The 24,020-nt window shown below is 36.2% G+C and overlaps 1 protein-coding gene across 3 annotated transcripts; it reads right to left on the reverse strand.

The window, feature by feature from the left end:
* On the reverse strand, positions 1–24,001 carry LOC145311998 (nuclear RNA export factor 1-like). 3 transcript variants are annotated; one of them, XM_080151095.1, is made up of 15 exons: positions 23,618–23,760; positions 23,253–23,338; positions 22,732–22,910; positions 22,398–22,549; positions 22,007–22,162; positions 21,337–21,447; positions 20,904–21,023; positions 17,425–17,522; positions 17,185–17,264; positions 3,664–3,764; positions 3,054–3,152; positions 2,642–2,726; positions 1,330–1,461; positions 688–1,043; positions 1–425 (listed from the first exon to the last, which is right to left on the reverse strand). In XM_080151095.1, the coding sequence occupies exons 2-15, from the start codon at positions 23,294–23,296 to the stop codon at positions 258–260; spliced, it is 1,881 nt and encodes a 626-aa protein (XP_080007221.1). In that variant the 5' UTR covers positions 23,297–23,338; positions 23,618–23,760; the 3' UTR covers positions 1–257. The 3 variants fall into 3 exon arrangements, with proteins under 3 accessions (XP_080007221.1, XP_080007213.1, XP_080007205.1); XM_080151087.1 differs by lacking the exons at positions 1–425; positions 688–1,043; positions 1,330–1,461; ... (2 more) ...; positions 3,664–3,764; positions 23,618–23,760 and adding exons at positions 9,047–10,419; positions 14,453–14,808; positions 15,096–15,227; ... (2 more) ...; positions 16,540–16,640; positions 23,831–24,001; XM_080151079.1 differs by lacking the exons at positions 1–425; positions 688–1,043; positions 1,330–1,461; ... (1 more) ...; positions 3,054–3,152; positions 3,664–3,764 and adding exons at positions 9,047–10,419; positions 14,453–14,808; positions 15,096–15,227; ... (1 more) ...; positions 15,930–16,028; positions 16,540–16,640.
* Between the last annotated feature and the right edge of the window lie 19 nt (positions 24,002–24,020).

Genomic DNA, 24,020 nt, shown 5'->3' on the forward strand with positions numbered 1-24,020 from the left:
ATTTTATAAGAAATTAATATTGAAAATCACTTAAAGTAAATTGATATCATTCTTTTAAGTTAACAGTAGAAAATAAATCTTTAATGAGATTATTTGAATAGTTTTTAATTAAATATTTCATTAATTTTTTACAATTAGTTAACTGAAAAATTTATCACTTACAGTTTAATTTTAAATATTCTAAAAAGCATTATTTTACTTGTGAAGTTTTAAACTTTTTAATATTTTTATAACATTTGTACAGGTTTATAAATAATTTATTTGATGAACGCCTCAGGCGGAATCTTTCCTTCCGCCTTGGCCTGTTGAAACATCTGGTTGGCTCTGTCGTAATTCCACTGGTTCTCCGACAAGGCTCGAGCCGACCACTCCAGGTTCATGCCGGTCAGGCTGGAAAATGCTTCGGCCAAGGTTTTCTGTGTAGCCTAAAAATAACATTGTTAATTAAAGAGGTGTGAGAGAAAGTAGGACAATTAATTGTTTGTTATTTTGCAGGGGATCGAACCTTAATAAAAAATAGCCACAATTACTACAAAACTATGAAGGGGGGGTCATTCCCCCTCTTTCCACCTTCATAATAGGAAGTTTTGTCTATTACTTCCTTGAAAAAACTCTAAGGCGGACAAACGAACAAACAAATTATTGATTGTCACATTGCACTAACAAATAGAAAACACTGAAACTTACCAGATCAACCTCTTGACTAGCGGGGGCTGCGGATGTTGAAGCCGCGGCACCGCCGGTCAAACTGACAGAATCCATATTGTTGCCGGGCGTCGCCATTGCACGCTTGTGGTTCTCCACCGTAGGGTCTGTGATGTACAGGGTCTCGTTGATGATGACAAATCCGCTGCCGCGCGGCGTCACTAGGAAGCAGCGGCTGAAGTGACGAATCTGCTGTTTCTCTGCGCGCTCTGTGAATACCCCGGTGACAGTGAACATCATGAGGGTGGCGCTGGTGAAGGGCAGGTCTAGGGTGAAGGTGGTGGGGTCGTGAGTCGTCTTGGGCAGAGTCGTCAGGAATGATACAACTGGCAAACGACCTAGATAGAAAATTTAGTTATTTTTGCCTGTGCATTTTCTAGGTGCAGATAAGAGATCATGTATTTTTTTCAGGGATCTAATGGGATAGGACAATGGCCGATTAGTTGATATACATCCAAAATGAAGATACACAAAATCATCCCGTCTGTAGATTAAAATTAGTGGAAGGTTTGCGCAATGAACAGCCCAATACCCCCTCCCTCCCTGTGTTAAACCATTTTATGTTAGCGGAAAAGATGTTTATGCAAAGAAGTGGTAAGAAACTAATTTAATTTGAATGTTTACCTATTTGTATAAGTTTTTTAGCCCTGTATTCTGGAATTCTGAGCAGGTTCCTGGAGTTCTCCAAATATTCTTTTATAGACTCTCTGTGACCAAACACGGACATGGACATCATGGCATTCTCGTCGTACGCATCTTAATAAGTTTACTTATTATATTTATATTGAAGTATTAAAACATTTTTTACAAATAAAAGGGAAGTGGGGGTTTAATGCAAACTTTTCGTAATCAGTGTGCAAATTGCACTTAGAATCCGAATTTCATTATAAAACTTGACATGAGTAATCCTTGGTAGGTCTATTTTCCTAGTAATACTCATTAGGGCGGGTTCATATGGGAATTAGACAAAGAGGGGATATGCAACAGATAAAATTAACTTAAAAAAATTCTGACGGAAAAAGAATTTTAAAAAATTGAGATTTAGAATGCGACCACTTAAAAATATATTTCATTACTTATTAATATGCAAAGACGACATTTCAAAAAAAATTTGAATCAGAACTATGGCTTCATGGTGCTCCCAGAAAAGGCCTTGAGGAGTAGAATCAGGAACTTTTATCGGTTTCACAATATCTCGTTCCTAGCCTTAGAAATTAAAAAAAACACCATTTTTCCAGGTTTATTGAGAATTGTCTAATTTGTAGAGGTTTTTTGAGATTCTCTCAGGCTAGGAACGAGATTTTTTGAAACGGTCATAAGTTCCTGATTCTACTACTCAATACCTTTCCTGAGAGCAACATGAAGCCATAGTTCTAATTCAATAAATTTTTGACATCCATTTACAAAAAGCTATACAATTGAATGTCTGGTCGTCAGCGGTTTTAAGACTTAGGATAAATTTTAAATCATACAGAGGTGTATTATAATCATAAGAATCGTTTGCAGATCCCCGCTTAGGTCTCAGAAAAAAAATGTCAAAAATCGACCCACCCTAAAACTCATGCCAAGTTTCTAGTGCCATTTGCACACTGATTACGAGATAGTTGCATTACTCCCCCCTTAGTTCCTGTAAAGTCTCAAGATCTCGCTGACCACTTAACCAGTTGGATTTTACATTTGCAACATGAAGCAAAAAAAAAGATAAAAAATCTCAAATGCGACAGGTGTTAAAAGCAATTGAAATCATTATTCATACTTAAACTAACTAACAAATATTCCTTCCACACTTGCCTAAATTTATCCTTATATACAAAATGTTTTGTTTTTTTCAGCCCCTTTGTATAGCATCATCCCTTTAGCGTTATAGATAAATAAAGTATTTTAATGAGTTATTATTACTATTTAAATTGGAATAACAAGAACAGTAGGTACTTACCCAAAAGAGGTTGCCTATTGTCACTGTCGTACAGCTTGAAATATTGCTCCAGAAACTGCAGTACCAGGGCGCCAGCTTCTTCGGACTACAATTAAGATTAAGGTTTAAACAAAAAATTTTTAGGACTAATACCTATTTTGTTCGATCCAAGGGGCCGAAACCCCGGGCTAACAAAACTGGTATTAATTTTATAATGTTTATTTCAATATTCGAGGAAAATTGTCTTTAATACTATGCTACGCATGACTTTTCAGTATGGCTGATAACCGGTTCTAATACACTGGATGTTAATCCGTTTCGAAGCCATAAAAAATTTTGTAATATTTAGGAAACGATTAAAATTAAACCTCCCTGCTTCATTGCAAAAACGTATGGTCCATTTTTGAATACCAATCTGTAACAACTAAATTACCTTGACAAACTTTGGTAAAGACGCAGGCAAAGAGCTGGATGTTGGGGAAGAGTCATCATCAAATCCAATCTTCTTGGGCATTGGTTTGTCATCCAGAATCTAAACAAGAATAAGTTTTTAAAAACATTTGGCTAATAATAGACGTAGTTTAGTACCTAAAGCATTTTTGTTAATATTAGTCTACTTTTTACAGAAGTATCTTTTAAAAAATGAATATTAAGTAATAAGGTAGGTACTTAAATGGAATAAGTTTTACGGGGGACAAGGGAATGATATTCTGACAAACAACCATAAAGGAAAATTTCCCCACAACCCCCTTCCCCTTTTCCTCCTCTTCTTTCCCACCCCTCTTCAGATACATGACAAAAACAAAACATACCACCAGATACTTAGTAAGGTTTCGTGATTTTTTATAGAATTGTTGGTTAGAATAGCTACCCCTAAAGTTTTACAAACTTTAACTGTCATAATCAAGTTAGAATTCTAATATATACTGCTAAACCATCCTAGTTATCACGTCAAAAAAACTTCAATTGACATTCCCTCCCTTTTAGTTAATCGAATACCTCTAATTGACCTATATTTATTATCTTTAAAAACAAATACTTACCAATAGATTTGGGAAATAAGGTCTTATTTTATCGGCATAAGCACTGCCTAATCTGTCTTTCAAAGGATTTCCAGAGAGGTTTAACTCGGCAAGGTCTAAGCCTAAAAGAAAGAAATAAGTAGGTAAAAACAGATATACCTAATATCTATGTCTATAAAATCTAAATAAAGAAAATACTTCTGTATAATAAAATATACTAATGGCTACACTGAGTAAAAAAAATTATTTCTATCTTTTAATTTCCATTTTTTTACAGGGAATTTTGATGTTATATAGTTTAATTTGTAACTTTTTATACTGTAGAAGAACGATTTTTTCAAAGCAATAAAAAACTTACAAATTTTATTATCTTGCGGTAATTTTTTGAACTAAAATTTTATAACATTGAAAACTTCGTTATTAATAAATTTAACCCTTTCTAGACGAGAATAACAAATGTAAAATTAATAAATACTCTTTTTAATAGTTACATTGATACATTTATGTTTTTAGTTGTGAGTCTTCTCCAGAACGATGTTTGTTAGTTTGTTTATACCGAAGGATCTCAATAACCGCTGAACCGATCGAGTTCTCCTTAACAGCCACCCTCCCAAGAGAAATCGCCCATAAAAAAAATTATTCCCCCACCCCAAAAAAACAGGGTTGGGAGAAACCCCCTCCCCCCAAATTTTATTTCTTTTTAAATCTAAATTTAAAAAATGGGTTTTGGGATTCAACTCCCCTTCCTCAGGTGTCCCTAGAGACCTCTAGGAGCGAAGCCGCTAGTTAAAGTTATAAAGTAATAAGTGTTTTTATTTTAAAGCAGAGAACACCACACAAAAAAAAACACTTTTTAAAATATCAAATAAGAAGCTTCACTGTTAGGGAGAACCATATCTCTCTGATTAAAATTATAAGATTAAAACCAGTTGTGTTGAAAGCCCCGAGGGTTTGAAGGCACGGTCTCACAAATCTTATGATTCCCAGCCAGAAAGTAGCGTCACTATCGTGCTACTATAGCGCACGATATCGTGTAGCAATCGAGCACGAGTTCTTACGATATCGCTAAATAGTCGTCCAATGCACATCGGCGATATGTTACGATAAATGGTTGAAAAGGTAAGCGATATCGTAAGGCTCGTAAGCGATATCGTGCCAAAATCGTGAATAAAAAGTACATTTAAAAAATATTTAACATTGTGTAGTTTAATGTAAGGAAAAGGGTCCATAATACAATCTATTTCAAAATAATCAAAATTTGTACATTTCATACAGAGAGAGAGAGAAAGAGAAAGGATCGCATTCTCTATGTGAATATAGTTTACTCAATAATTGTAAGGGATGATACTGCATCTGTTACCACTACAATTAGAATAGAGAGGAAGTTGAGATATACTGAATATTGGTTATTTTAAGTACCATTAAGACATTTTTGTACTTTTATTGTTGTTTAAAATGAAAATGCTTTCAACAATTTATTTTTTTTTAATAATAGATCATTAACACATTATGATATTATGTCATACCAGTTTTGAATTTATTTTGGTTGATATCAAAAAAAATCAAATTGTCTACATAAAGTAATGGGAATACCTAGCGGCAATTTTATAAACTATATTTATCACACAATGATTTTGATTATAAGTTGGTTGTGTGTCTGTTTGTAAGTGTGTGTTGACACACATAAAATGCTATTGTTTACGATTTCTTAGGCAAATCGTGGTTGCCGCGATTTTTACTACAAAATCGAATTAATCCCTGGCGATTTTTTTCGATTTTTGCTATAAAATCGTAAATAAGATTTTTGCGATAAAATACTACATATCGGATGCGAGTTTCCTTACGACGTTTCTAGCTGGGTTTATACTAATATATATGGAAAATTGTCGGTAATACAAGGCAATACATGATTTTTCAAGAACTACTGAGAACCGGTTCTATATTAATCGGTTTCGAAGCCATACTGGAATTATGGTTATAATAGAAAGGAACTATGTACATTGTATAGCTCATAGCTTATATTTGTCTGCAAAAGTATTAAAGGGTTATGCCCTGTGTTAAAGTTCAATAAGATAACCCAAAATAAAACTGTTCATAAGAAATTTAAGGATATCTTTTTAAAAGCAAAGCTTTTCTATAATTAGGTTCGGTCCGTCCGTTACAGTTGGCTCTTATCGTTATTTAAACAGGTTAGAATTGTCCAACAGATTTTAAATTTTGCATGCTGATTTCTTTAACAGCTAGGTACGACTTAGAAAGTGCCGCAACTCTATAATCGTTAGCAGAAGGTCCATTCGTCCATTTAAAAAAGCTGATTTTTTTTACATTTTTAAAAACAAAAGTTAAAATTATCCTATTCATCTGAATTTTTAATACTTATTCCTATTACAACAAGGTATAGTGTTATAGGCGAAACATCTCTATAATCAAGTCCTAAAAACGTCAGTAGGTCCTTAAACAGTAACATGTATTTAATCAGTTTTGCAACAAATTTACCTAAAATTTTTTATAGACATTTGCATTAATATTCAGTTTATTCAGTTCTTACACTCTACAAGTGTTAATGTCCGTTTGTCCTTCCATTCCAATGCTTTGCTTTTATCGATGTTGTCATCCTTGTTTAATAAGCAAGGCTTCTCGATAACTAGACTTTTTAACTATGCAAGATAATGCTAATAAAATTTATTTTCTAATTTTTGGGTGGGCTTTCTGGTTAAGATTTTTAAATTTCTATGCATTCTACATCGTACCTATCAGTTACAGGAATCATTATGTCAAGTTTGAAATCGAAAGGACAATTCCAACATGACTAAATTAACGGTAAGAGTTACGGACGTACTTACATTAATGATAGAAAAGCTTCAATTAAAAAAATGTATCAGATCTTCTATAATACAAAGTAGAACGATGTCTGTCTGTCTGTCTGTCCGCCCGTCCGTCCGTCTGAAGCTTAAAATCTCAGTAACCACTGAACCGATCGGATTCTACTCTTCAGGGTATATACCTATTGGTCCTGCGGTGGTTTTAAGCTATTTTCTTGGGGGGTGGGACACCCCCAACCCCCCCAAAAACAAAAAATCCCCCCCCATTTTTTTTTTTTTTTTTTACAAATTTTACGAATTTTACGAATTTTGCGAATTTATTCGCAAAATGTTTTCCTGCTGGGTAGGTGCGAAAATTTGTGATCCGTTCTGCTGGGTAAGTAATAGAAGATGTAATTATACCTCTTGGGGCAAAGCCCCTAGAGGCTAGGGGCGAAGCCACTAGTGTTATATAAAGTACTAAGGTTTTTTGTCTGAAGCTTAAGATTTTAATAACTACTAAACTGATTGAGTTCTCCTTTATAGGGAGGCTTCACATAGGTCCCGGGATGGTTTTAGACTATTTAATAATAAATTTAAACATTGGCATGGTTTTAGGCTATTTTTCTGCCCCCTATATCTATTTTAAATACAGAGCCCATAGAGGCTAGGGGCGAAGCACCTAGTATATTGATTAGAAAACGGGCCGGATACTTTATGGCCGGTTACCGGATATCTAGCTGATTTCGGATAACCGGATATCCGGCATTACAACCGGATAGTTTCAATATCCGGTATTAGGCCGGATATTGAGGATGGCCAGGTATTCGGCCAAACCGTATATCCGGCCTAACCCTTTATATTGATATACTTAGGCATGAGTTAATTTTTTATTTTTCTGAAGCATTCGGGGATAGAACATGGAAGAATAATTGTCCTTACCCAAAATTATCATTTGTGAAATAATAAAGCTCGTAAATCTTATGGATTAAGAAAGGCGTGAAATTTGATTTACAATCCATTGTTCTATCCCTAATGCTCTGATGTTTATAGATACACTTTTTACCACCCCATGTAAACAATCAAACATACCATATATGAGCATACATGTATTTTAAATAATGCTAGGATTTTCGGACTTTACAAGAAATTTTTGATATAGTCCCTTTCGGGGCAACGCCCTTTAAGGGGCGATTCGTCGTATTTTGAAAATGGCTTTTGATAGGTTATTTTAGGTTAGGTGATTGCCCAACATTGTTAAGCAATTGCCCCGCGAAATAGGAGAAAAGATGTTGTGAAAATACGAAGAAACGCCCCTTAAGGGGCTTTGCCTCGAAAGAGACCGAAGAAACGCCCCTTTAGGGGCTTTGCCTCGAAAGAGACTGAAGAAACGACCCTCGAAAGAGACTATACCCGAAATTTTAACTACGCAAAATATGTTGTATAATACTTAAGATCCCTCACAATGTCTGTCTGTAATATATGACACATGTAACGCTATGGCCGTTTAATTGAATTCTTCAATGTTTCTATTTTAACTTTCACTTAAGGTCTAATTAGTATGATTTTTACTTTCTAATTTTGGTTTAGTCTTTAAAAATAAAGAAATGAATTATGTTGGTGAAAAAGTTTACGAAGCTGCACTGTCCGAAATAGTGTTTTCTTATGGTTATATGCGTAGACATGCAACCCTCTTTCTGTCCTTACACTTACACACACACACACACACATGACTGACGTTTATGTGCGTGCTGTGTGTGTGTGTGTAGGGGTGAATGACCTGAATGCCATTAGATAAGTAAATCTAGGGTATTTTTAAATCCTTAACAATAATTTTACTTTAACCTTTGTTATGATATATTTTTTTTAATTTAGGCTTGCTATGCTACTCTATAATACAGTCTGCACTTTCCTCCCATAGACGTCCAATGAGAGGGGTAAACGGGTGTTCGTCCCCCTCAAATCTAAAAATGCTTAAATTTTAAATCTCAATAACGTATCATGTTATTCATATGAACATTGACAATAATCTAACAAGGATGACAACATTCATAAAAGCGAAGCTCTGAAACGGTATTAGAAACGAATTTAACATACTTACATTTAGATTTAGAGTAGATGCTCACAAATAGACTCTTTACTAAATTTCAGAAGCCTATTTCATACAAAGTGGAATCACGATTATCATATTTTCTGATAATTTGCATACAGACTATTTTCAAACAACAGTTTTGACTTTTAAAAAATTGCTAACTTCTGTAACCTTTTAACGCTTCTCAAATTAGAAATACAATAAATGTAATCAAGTATAGATGTATAATCCAGACAACTATATGGCCCCTGTCTTAAGGAAGGACCCTTTCCGTCTGCTAGCAAATTGCTTTCTGCTCTATTGTAGCGACTTGGCTGTGTGATATTTACAATGCTAGTGGCTAATATTCAAAGACCCAATTGAAAGTCGGCACAGGGTCTTCGGGGTGGGACAAGCAATTATTTAATCCTTCCCCCTATATTGTTTTATTGAAATGGAATCATAAATGAATGAATAAACAGACAAAGCTATTTATAGTGATGCTATGCTACTAGCAATAAAAAAAGATGAATCACAACTAATGATTTATTGACAATTTAAACAAATAAAAACATAAAAAGCTTCCACAAGACCTAAAACTGAAATATCCTCCCCCAATTGTTTTTATTGAATACCCAAATAGAACTAAAATCAAGACAAAATGTACTTTTATTATCCTCAGAGTCAACACCAAATAAATTCCATCCTGCAAAAGCAATAAATCAACAACAGTTTGCTCACTTCCTTCTGGTGCTTAATATGAATTAATATTTTAGGACCAAAACGGGCCCTAAAAATGACACCGTATAGAATCAGAGCTTTCTAAAAAGATACATAAATGTATCTTTTTTCATAAGTACGCAAATTATGCGTAGCTTGCGCCAAAAATGACGCACTCGGCATCCATTGCCCTTTAATGCAAGATTTTGTGGAATTAATTGGGATCTTCTAAAGATTTTTTTAAATAAAAAAATCTCTTGATTCAAGTTCTTTGGAAATCCAATAATTTTTAAAATTACATTGTGATGTTTTTTTTTGAGTTTTTAAAGGTCAGGGGAAAACTTTTAAGAAAACAACTAACATTATTTTATTATTTTGAGCTTTTGCAAAAAAAAGAGCTTATTTTGTTTATTAATTCAATATCATTTTAAAAATCAATAAATGTTTTTTAATTTTGTATGTTTCTTTTTGCATTAAAAGTGCTTCAAAGTTGAAAAAAATCAACTGCAAATATTTACAAAAACAACTAAAACGCAAATAACATTTTTACAAAAATTAACTAATTTTTTAAAAGTAAGCATTAATACCTTCTTCAAAGTATCTTTATTTGCCAAGTTAATTTTACGTTGAGTTTAAAAATTATTTGAAATATTTGCTCTTTTACATTAACATCTGAATGAATTTAATAATAAATAAAATATTCTTAATGCCTTCGAAATTATGGGACAAAAATAAATAATGAAGTAAAATCTGAACATTTTATTAGAAATTAATATTGAAAATCACTTAAGGTAAATTAATATCATACTTTAAGTTAACAGTACAAAATAAATCTTCAATAAGATTATTTGAATAGTTTTTAAAAAGAAATTTCTTACATTAAATATTTAGAATCAGTTAACTGAAAAATATATCACTTAAAGTTTAATTTTAAATATTCTAAAAAGCATTATTTTACTTGTGAAGTTTTAAACTTTTTAATATTTTTTACAACATTTGTACAAGTTTATAAATAATTTATTTTATGAACGCCTCAGGCGGAATCTTTCCTTCCGCCTTGGCCTGTTGAAACATCTGGTTGGCTCTGTCGTAATTCCACTGGTTCTCCGTCAAGGCTCGAGCCGACCACTCCAGGTTCATGCCGGTCAGGCTGGAAAATGCTTCGGCCAAGGTTTTCTGTGTAGCCTAAAAATAACATTGTTAATTTAAAAGGTGCGAGAGAAAGTAAGGCAATAAATTGTCTGTTATTTTGTAGGGGATCGAACCTTTAAAAAATAGTCACAATTACTACAAAACTATGAAGGGGGTCATTCCCCCTCTTTCCACCTTCATAATAGACAGGTTAATAGGAAGTTTTGTCTATTACTTCCTTGAAAAATCTCTAAGGCGGACAAACGAACAAACAAAGGGGGGGGGGGGTTAATGCAACCATCTCGTAATCAGTGAGCAAATGGCATTTACAATTCGAATTTCGATCTGAAATTTTGCATGAGTAATCCTTGGTAGGTCTATTTTCCCTAAATAGAACAAAAAGTTGAAAAAGTAACGGCTAACGGCTCAGCCGTTTAGCCGTTTATTTGGCTATTTTTAGGGCAAATCTGCCATAAAGTGGGGGGTTTTTAATGCAACCATCTCGTAATCAATGTATAAATGGCACTTAGAATTCGAATTTCGATCTCAAATTTTGCATGAGTAATCCTTGGTAGGTCTATTTTCCCTAAATCGAACAAAAAGTTGGAAAAGTAACGGCTGGCAGCTGGCGGCTCAGCCGTTTAGCCGTTTTTTGCCTATTTTCAGGGCAAATTCATCATTAATTACGTAGGAATCAACTTTTAAAAACAGATTTTTGGTTTAATTCATGTTAAATGATAGCAATAACCATTTTTTAAATTTCTAGTACCAGCTGCTAAACGGCTAGAACCGGCTGAAAACGGCTGGGAGCTGCCAAGAGCATGAAGAGTTGATAGGGCATGTGACATGTCTAGGGGTAGGTTTTTATGGTTGCTGAGCTCAAAAATGCTACCAAAAATAGTGGCAGCCCATCCATATGGCAGCTGGGTAACAGCTGCAGCTCAGCTGGTAGCGGCCAAGAGTAAAATGAGTAGATAGGGCTTGTAACGTGTCTAATGGTAGGTTTTTATGGGTGCTGAGCTCAAAAATACTACCAAAAATAGTGGCAGCTGGGTAACGGCCGCTGCTGAGCTGGGAGCTGCCAAGAGTTGAATGTGTAGATAGGGCTTGTGACGTGTCTAGGGGTAGGTTTTTAGGGGTGCTAAGCTCAAAAATACTACCAAAAATAGTGGCCGCCCCTCCATATGGCAGCTGGGTAACAGCTGCAGCTCACATTGGAGTGGCCAAGAGTAGAATGAGTACATAGGGCTTGTGACATGTCTAGGGGTAGGTTTTTAGGGGTGCTAAACTCAAAAATGCTACCAAAAGTAGTGGCAGCCCATCCATATGGCAGCTGGGTAACAGCTGCAGCTCAGTTGGGAGCGGACAAGATTAGAATGAGTAGATAGGGCTTGTGACGTGTCAAGGGGTAGGTTTTTATGGGTGCTGAACTCAATACTACTAACAAAAATAGTGGCCGCCCATCCATATGGCAGCTGGGTAACGGCCGCAGCTCACCTTGGAGCGGCCAAGAGTAGAATAAGTAGATAGGACTTGTGACGTGTCTAGGGGTATGTTTTCGGAGTGCTGAGCTCAAAAATACTACCAAAAATAGTGGCGGCCCATCCACATGGCAGCTGGGTAACAGCTACAGCTCAGCTAGGAGGGGCTAATAGTAGAATGAGTAGATGGGGCTTGTGACCTGTCTAGGGGTAGGCTTTTATGGTTGCTTAGCTCAAAAATACTACTAAAAATAGTGGCCGCCCATCCATATGGCAGCTGGGTAACAGCTGCAGCTCAGCTGGGAGCGGCCAAAAGTAGATGAGTAGATAGGGCTTCTGATGTGTCTAGGGGTAGGTTTTAATGGACGCTGAGCACAAAAATTAGTGCCGTCCCTTCTATATGGCAGCTGGGTAATGGCCACAGCTCAGCTGTTTTTTGAGGCTTAAAAAAATTATTAGTTCAGTGGAATTAAACTTCTCCCTATTAACATTTTACCTTTTTTCATGGATATATTACTAATAACTCTTTTTAATTACTAGATTTCACTGTTTCAAGAGCTGAAAACTACCAAAAAACAGCTGAGAAAAGCTAACAATAGCCAAAAGTACATAGCATGTGACGTGTCTAGGGGTAGGTTTTTATGGGTGTTGAGCTCTAAAATACTACCAATAAAAGTTTGGCCTGTCTATATGGCAGCTGGGTAACAGCTACAGCTGAGCAGCAGCCCTTACCATGCTGCCATTTGGATGGGCTTTTCTATTTTTGGGAGTATTAATGAGCTTGGCACCTATAAAAACTTACACCTCTTTGACACATCACAAGCTATGTCTTTACTTGTTTACTTTTATCTGTTGGTAACTGTTCTCAGCCAATTTCAGCCGTTTTACAACTAAATCAATACATTGATAAGGTGTTGTTATTAATAATATAAAATGACAATAGTGTATTTATACTGAAATATTCAATATTTGGTTATCCTTCAATAGTCCCAATAGTCAATGAGTCTTAAATAACGGCTTACTGCTAAGCTTAGCTGTTACCCAGCTGCAATATGGATGGGCGGCCACTTTTTTAGTAGTATTTTTGAGCTCAGCACCCATGAAAACCTACCCCTAAACACGTCACAAGCCCTATGAACTCATTCTACTCTTGGCCGCTCCCAGCTGAGCTGTAGCTTTTACCCAGCTGCCATGTGAATGGGCCGCCACTATTTTTGATAGCATTTTTGAGCTCAGCACCCATAAAAACCTACCCCTAGACATGTCATAAGCCCTATCTACCCATTCTACTCTTGGCCGCTACCAGCTGAGCTACAGCTTTTACCCAGCTGCCATGTGGATGGGCCGCCACTATTTTTAATAGTATTTATGAGCTCAGCACCCCTAAAAACCTACCCCTAGACACGTCAAAAGCCCTATCTACTCATTCTACTCTTGGCTGCTCCCAGCTGAGCAGCGGCCGTTACCAAGCTGCCATATGGATGAGCTGCCACTATTTTTGATAGCATTTTTGAGCTCAGCACCCATAAAAACCTACCCCTAGACATGTCACAAGCCCTATCTACCCATTCTACTCTTGGCCGCTACCAGCTGAGCTGCAGCTGTTACCCAGCTGCCATATTGATGGGCTGCCACTATTTTTGGTAGCATTTTTGAACTCAGCAACCATAAAAACCTACCCCTAGACATGTCACAAGCCCTATCTACACATTCAACTCTTGGCAGCTCCCAGCTCAGCAGCAGCCGTTACCCAGCTGCCATATGATTGAGCTGCCACTATTTTTGGTAGTATTTTTGATCTCAGCAACCATAAAAACCTACCCCTAGACATGTCACATGCCCTATCAACTATTCATACTCTTGGCAACTCCCAGCCGTTTTCAGCCGGTTCTAGCCGTTTAGCAGCTGGTACAAGAAATTTTAAAAATGGTTATTGCTATCATTTAACATGAATTAAACCAAAAATATGTTTTTAAAAGTTGATTCCTACGTAATTAATGATGAATTTGCCCTGAAATTAGGCAAAAAACGGCTAAACGGCTGAGCCGCCAGCTGCCAGCCGTTACTTTTCCAACTTTTTGTTCGATTTAGGGAAAATAGACCTACCAAGGATTACTCATGCAAAATTTGAGGTCGAAATTCGAATTCTAAGTGCCATTTATACATTGATTACGAGATGGTTGCATTAAAAACCCCCCCCTTATGTAGGAATCAACTTTTTGAAACATATTTTTGCTTTAAATCATGTGAAATGATACAAAAAAAACATTTTTAGATTTCTAGTACCAGCAACTAGCGGCTAGAACCGTTTGAAAACGTTTTGGAGCAGCATAGAGTATTATGTGGAGATAGGTTTCGTGATGATTTTCCTTGAAAATAGTTTTTAAAATGGCTAAACTGCTGAGCTGCCAGCCGTTAGCCGTTACTTTTCCAACTTTTTGTTCAATTTAGGGAAAATAGACCTACCAAGGATTACTCATGCAAAATTCCAGATCAAAATTCGAATTCTAAGTGCTATTTGCTCACTGATTACGAGATGGTTGCATTAAAAAAAACCCTTAGTGATTGTCACATTGCACTAACAAATAGAAAACACTGAAACTTACCAGATCAACCTCTTGACTAGCGGGAGCTGCGGATGTTGAAGCCGCGGCACCGCCGGTCAAACTGACAGAATCCATATTGTTGCCGGGCGTCGCCATTGCACGCTTGTGGTTCTCCGCCGTCGGGTCTGTGATGTACAGGGTCTCGTTGATGATGACAAAACCGCTGCCCCGCGGCGTCACCAAGAAGCAGCGGCTGAAGTGACGAATCTGCTGTTTCTCTGCGCGCTCTGTGAATGCCCCGGTGACGGTGAACATCATGAGGGTGGCGCTGGTAAAGGGCAGGTCCAGGGTGAAGGTGGTGGGGTCGTGAGTCGTCTTGGGCAGAGTCGTCAGGAATGATACAACTGGCAAACGACCTAGATAGAAAATTTGGTTATTTTTGCCTGTGCATTTTCTAGGTGCAGATAAGAGATGTGTTTTTTTCAGGGATCTAATGGGATAGGACAATGGCCGATTAGTTGATATACATCCCCAATGAAGATACACAAAATCATCTCGTCTGTAGGTTACAATTAGTGGTTGAAAAGTTTGCGCAATAAACAGCCCAATACCCCCTCCCTCCCTACGTTAAACCATTTTATGTTAGCGGGAAAGATGTTTATGCAAAGAAGTGGTAAGAAAATAATTCAATTTGAATGTTTACCTATCTGTATAAGTTTTTTAGCCCTGTATTCTGGAATTCTGAGCAGGTTCCGGGAGTTCTCCAAATATTCTTTTATAGACTCTCTGTGACCAAACACGGACATGGACATCATGGCATTCTCGTCGTACGCATCTAAAGTTTAATAAATTTAAGTTGTTTTACAAATACAATGTATGGAGATAGGTAGTAAGTTATTATTGTTTCATATTCTGCACAAGATTTTTTTCCCCCGACTGCAAAAAATATTTAATTAACCTCCCAGGGGATACCATGCTGGATGTATACCCATGTCTTGTTTGCAAAAAAAAGATCTTGCTAACCACTGAACCAATTTATCTTTTTACGTCTTTAGGCTTATTCAAAATAAAATCTAAGATATCCCTTCTATGTAGGTATTATTACTAAAATGAAATAACAAGAACACTACTTACCCAAAAGAGGTTGCCTATTGTCACTATCGTACAGCTTGAAATATTGCTCCAGAAACTGCAGTACCAGGGCGCCAGCTTCTTCAGACTACAATTAAGATTAAGGTTTCAACAAAAAATTATAGGGCTAATACCAATTTTGTTCGATCCAAGGGGCCGAAACCCCGGGCTAACAAAACTGGTATTAATTTTATAATGTTTATTTTAATATTCGAGGAAAATTGTCTTTAATACTATGCTACACATGACTTTTCAGTATGGCTGATAACCGGTTCTAAAACACTGGATATTAATCGGTTTCGAAGCCATACTTTTGTAATATATAGGAAAATATTAAAATTAAACCTTCATTGCAAAAAGAATGTGTGGTATATCTTTGAATATCAATGTATAACAACTAAATTACCTTAACAAACTTTGGTAAAGACGCAGGCAAAGAACTGGATGTGGGGGAAGAGTCATCATCAAATCCAATCTTCTTGGGCATTGGTTTGTCATCCAGAATCTAAACAAGAATAAGTTTTTCAAAACATTTGGCTAATAATAGACGTAGTTTAGTACCTAAAGCATTTTTGTTAATATTAGTCTACTTTTTACAGAAGTAGCTTTTAAAAAATGAATATTAAGTAATAAGGTAGGTACTTAAATGGAATAAGTTTTACGGGGGACAAGGGAATGATATTCTGACAAACAACCATAAAGGAAAATTTCCCCACAACCCCTTTCCCCTTTTCCTCCTCTTCTTTCCCACCCCTCTTCAGATACATGACAAAAACAAAATATACCACCAGATACTTAGTAAGGTTTCGTGATTTTTTATAGAATTGTTGGTTAGAATAGCTACCCCTGAAGTTTTACAAACTTTAACTGTCATAATCAAGTTAGAATTCTAATATATACTGCTAAACCATCCTAGTTATCACGTCAAATAAACTTCAATTGACATTCCCTCCCTTTCAGTTAATCGAATACCTCTAATTGACCTATATTTATTATCTTTAAAAACAAATACTTACCAATAGATTTGGGAAATAAGGTCGAATTTTATCGGCATAAGCGCTGCCTAATCTGTCTTTCAAAGGATTTCCAGAAAGGTTCAACTCAGCAAGGTCTAAGCCTAAAAGGTAAAAAAGTACAAATATATATAACTAAATGGTTATATAATCTAGATAAATAAAATAACAATTAAATGAAACTTTAAAAGAACATATATTACAGTAAAATAAAGATTTTGAAGTTTGAATATATAGCACCATATTTTGTTTGTACAATGTACATTTCTGGTGGATGAAACTGAGTAGATACTGTACTCTTGGAGTTCTTTAGGTGAAAATTATCGGACAATCATGGTCATATAGTAGCTACAATTCTATAAAAATATTTTTACTAGCGGCTACGCCCCCTAGAGGCCTCTAGGCACCTTGAAGCTGAGAGGAAGTCGACTCCTCCCATTTCCAATTGCAGATTTAAAAAGAAAAAGTTATTTTTGAAATTGTGAGGGGAGGTTCTTTTTTTCTAGGTAGGGTGGTGGTTATATACCTTCCCAGGACCTATGACAAGCTACCCTGTAAAGGAGAACCATATCGGTTCAGATGTTAGCAAGATCCTTTGGTACAAAAACACACAGATTTCCTTTTACTTTTTTATAAGGATAATCTAACCTTGAAGTTTTTCTAGGTTGGACACGTTGGCTAACTTGTTGTCTTTCATGTAGAGGATTTTTAAATTTTTCAGCTTGGACCTGAAGAAAAAAATTTTTAAATTCACAACGATAATTCCATTTTAATAATAAGACAGGTATAGGTCGCAATTTCTAAATTTTTTGTTACGCAACTCTTTTAAAAATCTTTGTTAGTAAGTTGGCATTTAAAAATATATTTAAATAAACGATCGAATCTTACCTGAAATCTGGACCAAGACCATCTAGATTCATTATTTTATTGTTAGAGAAATCAATGGCTGCAATGTCAGGAATATTCTCTACAATCACTTTAGCTACCTGAAAAAAATATTTTGATTAATGAGATAAGGGGGGGGGGTTTTAATGCAACCATCTCGTAATCAGTGATTAAATGGCACTTAGAATTCGAATTTCGATCTGAAATTTTTCATGAGTAATCCTTGGTAGGTCTATTTTCCCTAAATCGAACAAAAAGTTGGAAAAGTAACGGCTGGCGGCTGGCAGCTCAGCCGTTTAGCCGTTTTTTGCCTATTTTCAGGGCAAATTCATCATTAATTACGTAGGAATCAACTTTTAAAAACATATTTTGGGTTTAATTCATGGTAAACGATAGCTATAACCATTTTTTAAATTTCTAGTACCAGCTGCTAAACGGCTAGAATCGGCTGAAAACGGCTGGGAGCTGCCAAGAGTATGAAGGGTAGATTTGGCTTGTGACGTATCTAGGGGTAGGTTTTTATGGCTGCTGAGCTCAAAAATACTACAAAAAATAGTGGCAGCCCATCTATATGGCAGCTGGGTAACAGCTGCAGCTCAGCTGGGAGCGGCCAAGAGTAGAATGAGTAGATAGGGCTTGTGACGTGTCTAGGGTTAGGTTTTTATGGGTGCTGAGCTCAAAAATACTACCAAAAATAGTGGCGGCCCATCCATATGACAGCTGGGTAACAGCTGCAGCTCAGCTGGGAGCGGCCAAGAGTAGAATGAGTACATAGGGCTTGTGACGTGTCTAGAGGTAGGTTTTTATGGGTGCTGAGCTCAAAAATACTACCAAAAATAGTGGCGGCTCATCCATATGGCAGCTAGGTAACAGCTGCAGCTCAGCTGGGAGTGGCCAAGAATAGAATGAGTACATAGGGCTTGTGACATGTCAAGGGGTAGGTTTTTATGGGTGATGAGCTTAAAAATGCTACCAAAATTAGTAATGGCATTCCATATGGCAGCTGGGTAACAGCTGCAGCTCAGCTGGGAGCGGCCAAGAGTAGAATGAGTAGATAAGGATTGTGATGTGTCTAGGGGTAGGTTTTTATGGGTGCTAAGCTCAAAAAAAACTACCAAAAATAGAGGCAGCCCATCCATATGGCAGACGGGTAACAGCTGCAGCTCAGCTGGGAGTAAACAAGGGTAGAATGAGAAGATAGGGCTTCTGATGTGTCTAGGGGTTAGTTTTTTATGAATGCTGAGCTCAAATTTACTACCAAAAATAGTGGTGGTCCATCCATATGGTTGCTGGGTAACAGGGGTAGGTCTGAGCTCAAAAATACTACCAAATATAGTGGCGGCTCATCCATATTGCAGCTTTGTAACAGCTGCAGCTCAGCTTGAAGCAGCCAAGGGTAATATGGGTACATAGGGCTTGTGACGTGTCAAGGGGTAGGTTTAAATGGGTGCTAAGCTCAAAAAAAACACCAAAAATAGTGGATGCCCATCCATATGGTTGCTGGGTAACAGCTGCAGCTGTGCAGTAAGCTGTTGTTTAAGCTAAAAGCACTTTTTGGGACTAATGAAGGATAACCAAATATTGAATATTTCAAAATTGATTTAGTTGTTAAACAGCTGAAATTGGCTGAGAACAGTTACCAACAGATAAAGGTAAAAGTTTAAGACAAAGCTTGTGATGTGTGGGGTAAATTTTTATAGGTGCCAAGCTTATTAATACTCCCCAAAAATAGAAAGGCCCATCCATATGGCATCAAGGTAACGGCTGCTGCTCAGCTGTAGCTGTTACCCAGCGGCCATATGGATGGGCCCCAACTATTATTGGTAGTGTTTTTGAGCTCAACACCCCCATAAAGTTAAAAACCTACCCCTAGAAATGTTACATGCTATATCTACAACATATACTTTTGGCTGTTGATAACTGTTTTCAGACGTTATTGGTAGTTTTCAGTGAAATCTAGAAATTAAATAACTGTTACTAGTAATATGTCCATGAAATGAAGTTATAATGTTAATTGGGAGAAGTTTAATGCTACTGAAATAATAAATTTTGTGATATTCTTCACACATCACAAGCCCTATGTACTCATTTTACTCTTGGCTGCTCCCAGCTGAGCTGCAGCTGTTACCAAGCTGCAATATGGATGGGCCGCCACTATTTTTGGTAGTATTTTTGAGCTCAGACCTACCCCTGTTACCCAGCAACCATATGGATGGGCTGTCACTATTTTAGGTAGCATTTTTGAGCTCAGCACCCATAATAACCTAACCCTAGACATGTCACAAGCCCTATGTACTCATTCTACTCTTGGCCACTCCCAGCTGAGCTGCAGCTGTTACCCAGCTGCCATATGGATGAGCCGCCACTATTTTTGGTAGTATTTTTGAGCTCAGCACCCATAAAAACCTACCTCTAGACACGTCACAAGCCCTATGTACTCATTCTACTCTTGGTCTCACAGCTGAGCTGCAGCTGTTACCCAGCTGCCATATGGATGGGCTGTCACTATTTTAGGTAGAATTTTTGAGCTCAGCACCCATAATAACCTAACCCTAGACATGTCACAAGCCCTATGTACTCATTCTACTCTTGGCCACTCCCAGCTGAGCTGCAGCTGTTACCCAGCTGCCATATGGATGAGCCGCCACTATTTTTGGTAGTATTTTTGAGCTCAGCACCCATAAAAATCTACCCCTATACACGTCACAAGCCCTATGTAATCATTCTACTCTTGTCCGCTCCCAGCTGAGTTGCAGCTGTTACCCAGCTGCCATATGGATGGGCTGCCATTATTTTTGGTAGTATTTTTGAGCTCAGCACCCATAAAAACCTACCCCTAGACACGTCACAAGCCCTATCTACTCATTCTACTCTTGGCCGCTCCCAGCTGAGCTGCAGCTCTTACCCATCTGCCATATGGATGGGCGGCCACTATTTTTGGAAGTATTTTTGAGCTCAGCAGCCATGAAAACCTACCCCTAGACACGTCACAAGCCATATCTACCCTTCATACTCTTTGCAGCTCCCAGCCGTTTTCAGCCGGTTCTAGCCGTTTAGCAGCTGGTACTAGAAATTCAAAAAATGATTATTACTATCATTTACCATGAATAAAACCAAAAATAAGTTTTTAAAAGTTGATTCCTGCGTAATTAATGATGAATTTGCCCTGAAAATAGTCAAAAAACGGCTAAACGGCTGAGCTGCCAGCCGCCAGCCGCTACTTTTCCAACTTTTTGTTCGATTTAGGGAAAATAGACCTACCAAGGATTACTCATGCAAAATTTCAGATCGAAATTCGAATTCTAAGTACCATTTAATCACTGATTACGAGATGGTTGCATTAAAAACCCCCCCCTTTGTTCAGACAAAGCACACTTGTTAAAATTATCTAAATCATACACCATGATACTGTTCTTCTCAGATAATAAAAAATTTCAGTTTTTTAAATAATGAAGGTTAATAAGAATTTCAACAAAAACTACCTCAGTCATAATATTTCTTCTCCAAAGTGGGGCGTAGAAATCATCTCCCGCGAAAGATTTATGGAAAGCGGCCAAATTCAGAGCTTTCTTCTCAACATTATATCTTTGAGACATTTCAACCTAAAATTAAAACCATAATAACCTGTTCTCATGATACATAATAATGTCTAACTACTTTAAAAGTAACATATAAAGAGCAGTCTTAACAACATTTCCGAATAAAAAAAAAAATTATCTTAATAAACAAAGATAGTCTATTGGTAAATAAACTTTATACTTTACAATTTTACAAGAGTTTTTATTAATATGTAATAATATGTTAATAAGTTAGATAATGTCTATTCTAGAATTGTAAAATGATTACTTAAAGACGTTCAAAAACATTCCAACCAGAGGGAATCTGCGTTATTAAAACAACATTATAAAAACCAACCTTTATTCTATCTTTGAGTTTTTCATTAACAGGTGCGTTTGGTGGGGTAGTGGCTTCCATTGTGATGATTAGAGAAAATCCGTCAGGCATCTCAATTTGCCCAGATAGTTCCTTAAATAAAATAAAATTCGTAAGACAAACTTTTCCATCACTTAAAAATCACCAATAGGTAGGAAAATGTGATATGATGTGTGGGTCAGGGGTGTATATTCTACATGGGATCCCCTGCTCAGGGGGGGGGGGTGTGGGGGGGGAAATAAAAAAAAAGTGGTTGGAGGGGAAAAAATGTAAAAATTAAGAAAACTGAAAACATTTTTTCCATTTCCTCCCCCTCCTTGGTGAAAAAAACTTTTAAAAGTGTGTGGTAGGAGGGATAAAATAAATAAAATATAGAGTTCTTTAAATATTTTTACATTTTCCCCCTACTTGGTGAGAAAAAACTAGGGGGGGGGGAGAAAAATAAAAAAATTTGTAGCAGGGTAAAAAATGAATCTTGTGCAGAATATACACCCCTGGTGTGGGTTTTTAGAAAAATAAACTTCATATTTTAAAAATGATGATTAAAAAGCAGTGTTACAAAATGATTAAATATGGACAAAATTAATAGGCTAAAAAAATTAACAACGGAATCAGGAATCAACATCTTTAAGCACTCAAAATATAAGTTTACCTTAACAGCTTTAGCGGCCTCGATATCTTCAATATAAAATGAAGCATCTGCATGTCCCTCTGAGTAGCACATTGGAATAAACTTCACTTTAGAACGAGCCAACATTTCTTTTAACATCAGGGTCTTGTCGTACTTGTTTCCATTGCGGATTTTCATCTATATGAAAATTGAAATTAGTAATAAAAAAGGGAATCTACTTCAGTTTACAAAAATGTGTTTTTAAGAGTAAAAATGTATGTGCGTCAATTGAACATCATTAATACTACTCTTATTTTCAAGTAAAATTGGGTTGTTATACCTAACTTCTTTCTTTTTGTCTTGCTTCTTAATTACCTAGGTACATACTAATAATTTTTTTTTGAGAACTATAGTGAAAAACAAGAGTATTTACCTTATACCAAGTAAAGTTTGTGATGTTAGTCCTGCGCATATCAGCAACAGGAATTCTGGAGCCGCCCCTTCCCCTCCAGACCTTGTGGCCACCGCGTGGCATCGGCCTAGCACGACCGGCCTGATCTCTGTCTTCAAATCTGACATCATCATCTATTGTTTTCAATGTTAAGTTTTGAAAGACCCTAAAGATTGATTAGCCATAGTTAATTGGAGTTTGGACCTAAGACTCCTGTAGTAGAAAATAATTGTTTATGAAAAATCATTTTATTTTAAGATTGTTGGATTTTTAAAAAATCAGAGTTAATTTGTTTGCTATATAAAACCAAACATTCCTGCTAGCATATGAAATCTGTTATTCATTTGTCTTTTTTCATTCTCGCGGTAGCTGCGCTTCTGAATGCCACCGCCTCTTGGTCCGACATCAAAACCGACCTTCTTAGGACCGAGGCGGTTGCGAATGTGTCCCTTGTCCATTCCGCCCCCACGGTCATCGTGCTCATTGTCAAATCTCCTAAAAAAACATACTATATGAATATGAAGACTTTTCCACACGTCCGTCCAACTTATGGAAAGAAATTTCTTAAAGAGATTCATCTTCTGAGTAAATCATTAAAATGAAACTAGTCCTTCGACTAACAATTTAAAAAAATATTAAACTTCTTTAAAGTTTTTAACGATGATGTTCTTTATTCATTTACACTTCTAAATATGTATTGTAAGCATTGTTTACGTCCATAGTACATATTCTGTTTGATTTGCAATTAAAGAGCAGTTAGACTACACTAACGTTTATCAAGTCTTTCGTAACGTACTTTTTAACACACCAAGCCCTATCAATTAGATTTAATCTAACCTGTCAATCTGATAAATATTTTTCTTCTGGAAATTTCTGCCCATTTTTGCTTAAGCTTGATCCAAGTTTTTATCCACCAGGAAAATCTAAATAAAGGTTGAAAGTGCGCACTAGAAATTTTACAAAATCACAATTATTTGTCAATAAATTCATCTTTAAAACGTTCCTACTACAATTCTTAATTGAAGGCATCTTAAACAATATTAAATATACAAAAGAATGAAAATTTAAGAAAAATATAATTAAACTTAATACTAAAATGAAAAAAAAAATAAAAATAAAACTAGTTAACTATAAATAAGTTGATATTAAGAATATAATAGGTATAAATTTAAGAATAAGGATATCAAAATTTTGTTAATTACATAAAAACTCAAGGTTATTTTTGTATGTTTCTGATGTTAAGTCTCTGATTTCCTGAATGAACCGTGCTCTCTCAGAAGGACCAAACCTCTAGGAAAGCCCAGATCCAGTAATTTATTCTTTAAAACTAAGGTAAATTACCTCTGAAAACATAATAAGGTTAAGAAATTAAAAACAATTTGTACAAATTGAATAAAAATCAATATAAAATTCACCTCTCTGTGGTTAATCAATGAAATATCAAAACAAGGCCTATTTTAAGCACTATTTTTTACTTCAAGGGACTATTGCATAACGGTGACTCAATCTGAATTTCTGAAATCTCAAAGCTGAAGAATGCCTAAAGTACATCTATTTTGCTCCAAATGTGCTTCTACGCAACAATTATGCTTTGTTTACATTGCG

Source organism: Acartia tonsa, chromosome 1 (assembly GCF_053477335.1).
Source record: "Acartia tonsa isolate MP-2025a chromosome 1, ASM5347733v1, whole genome shotgun sequence".
NCBI classification, from domain to species: Eukaryota; Metazoa; Arthropoda; class Copepoda; order Calanoida; family Acartiidae; genus Acartia; species Acartia tonsa.

What these genes read in the sequence shown, in the direction of transcription:
- LOC145311998 (XM_080151095.1), bottom strand. Translation starts at nt 23,296, where the DNA reads ATGGGCAGAAATTTCCAGAAGAAAAATATTTATCAGATTGACAG. An exon ending in CAAACTTTACTTGGTATAAG is followed by an intron (nt 22,163 to 22,397) that starts GTAAATACTCTT and finishes ATTTTCATATAG; the next exon opens with ATGAAAATCCGCAATGGAAA. An exon ending in CTAGTCAAGAGGTTGATCTG is followed by an intron (nt 426 to 687) that starts GTAAGTTTCAGT and finishes TGTTATTTTTAG; the next exon opens with GCTACACAGAAAACCTTGGC.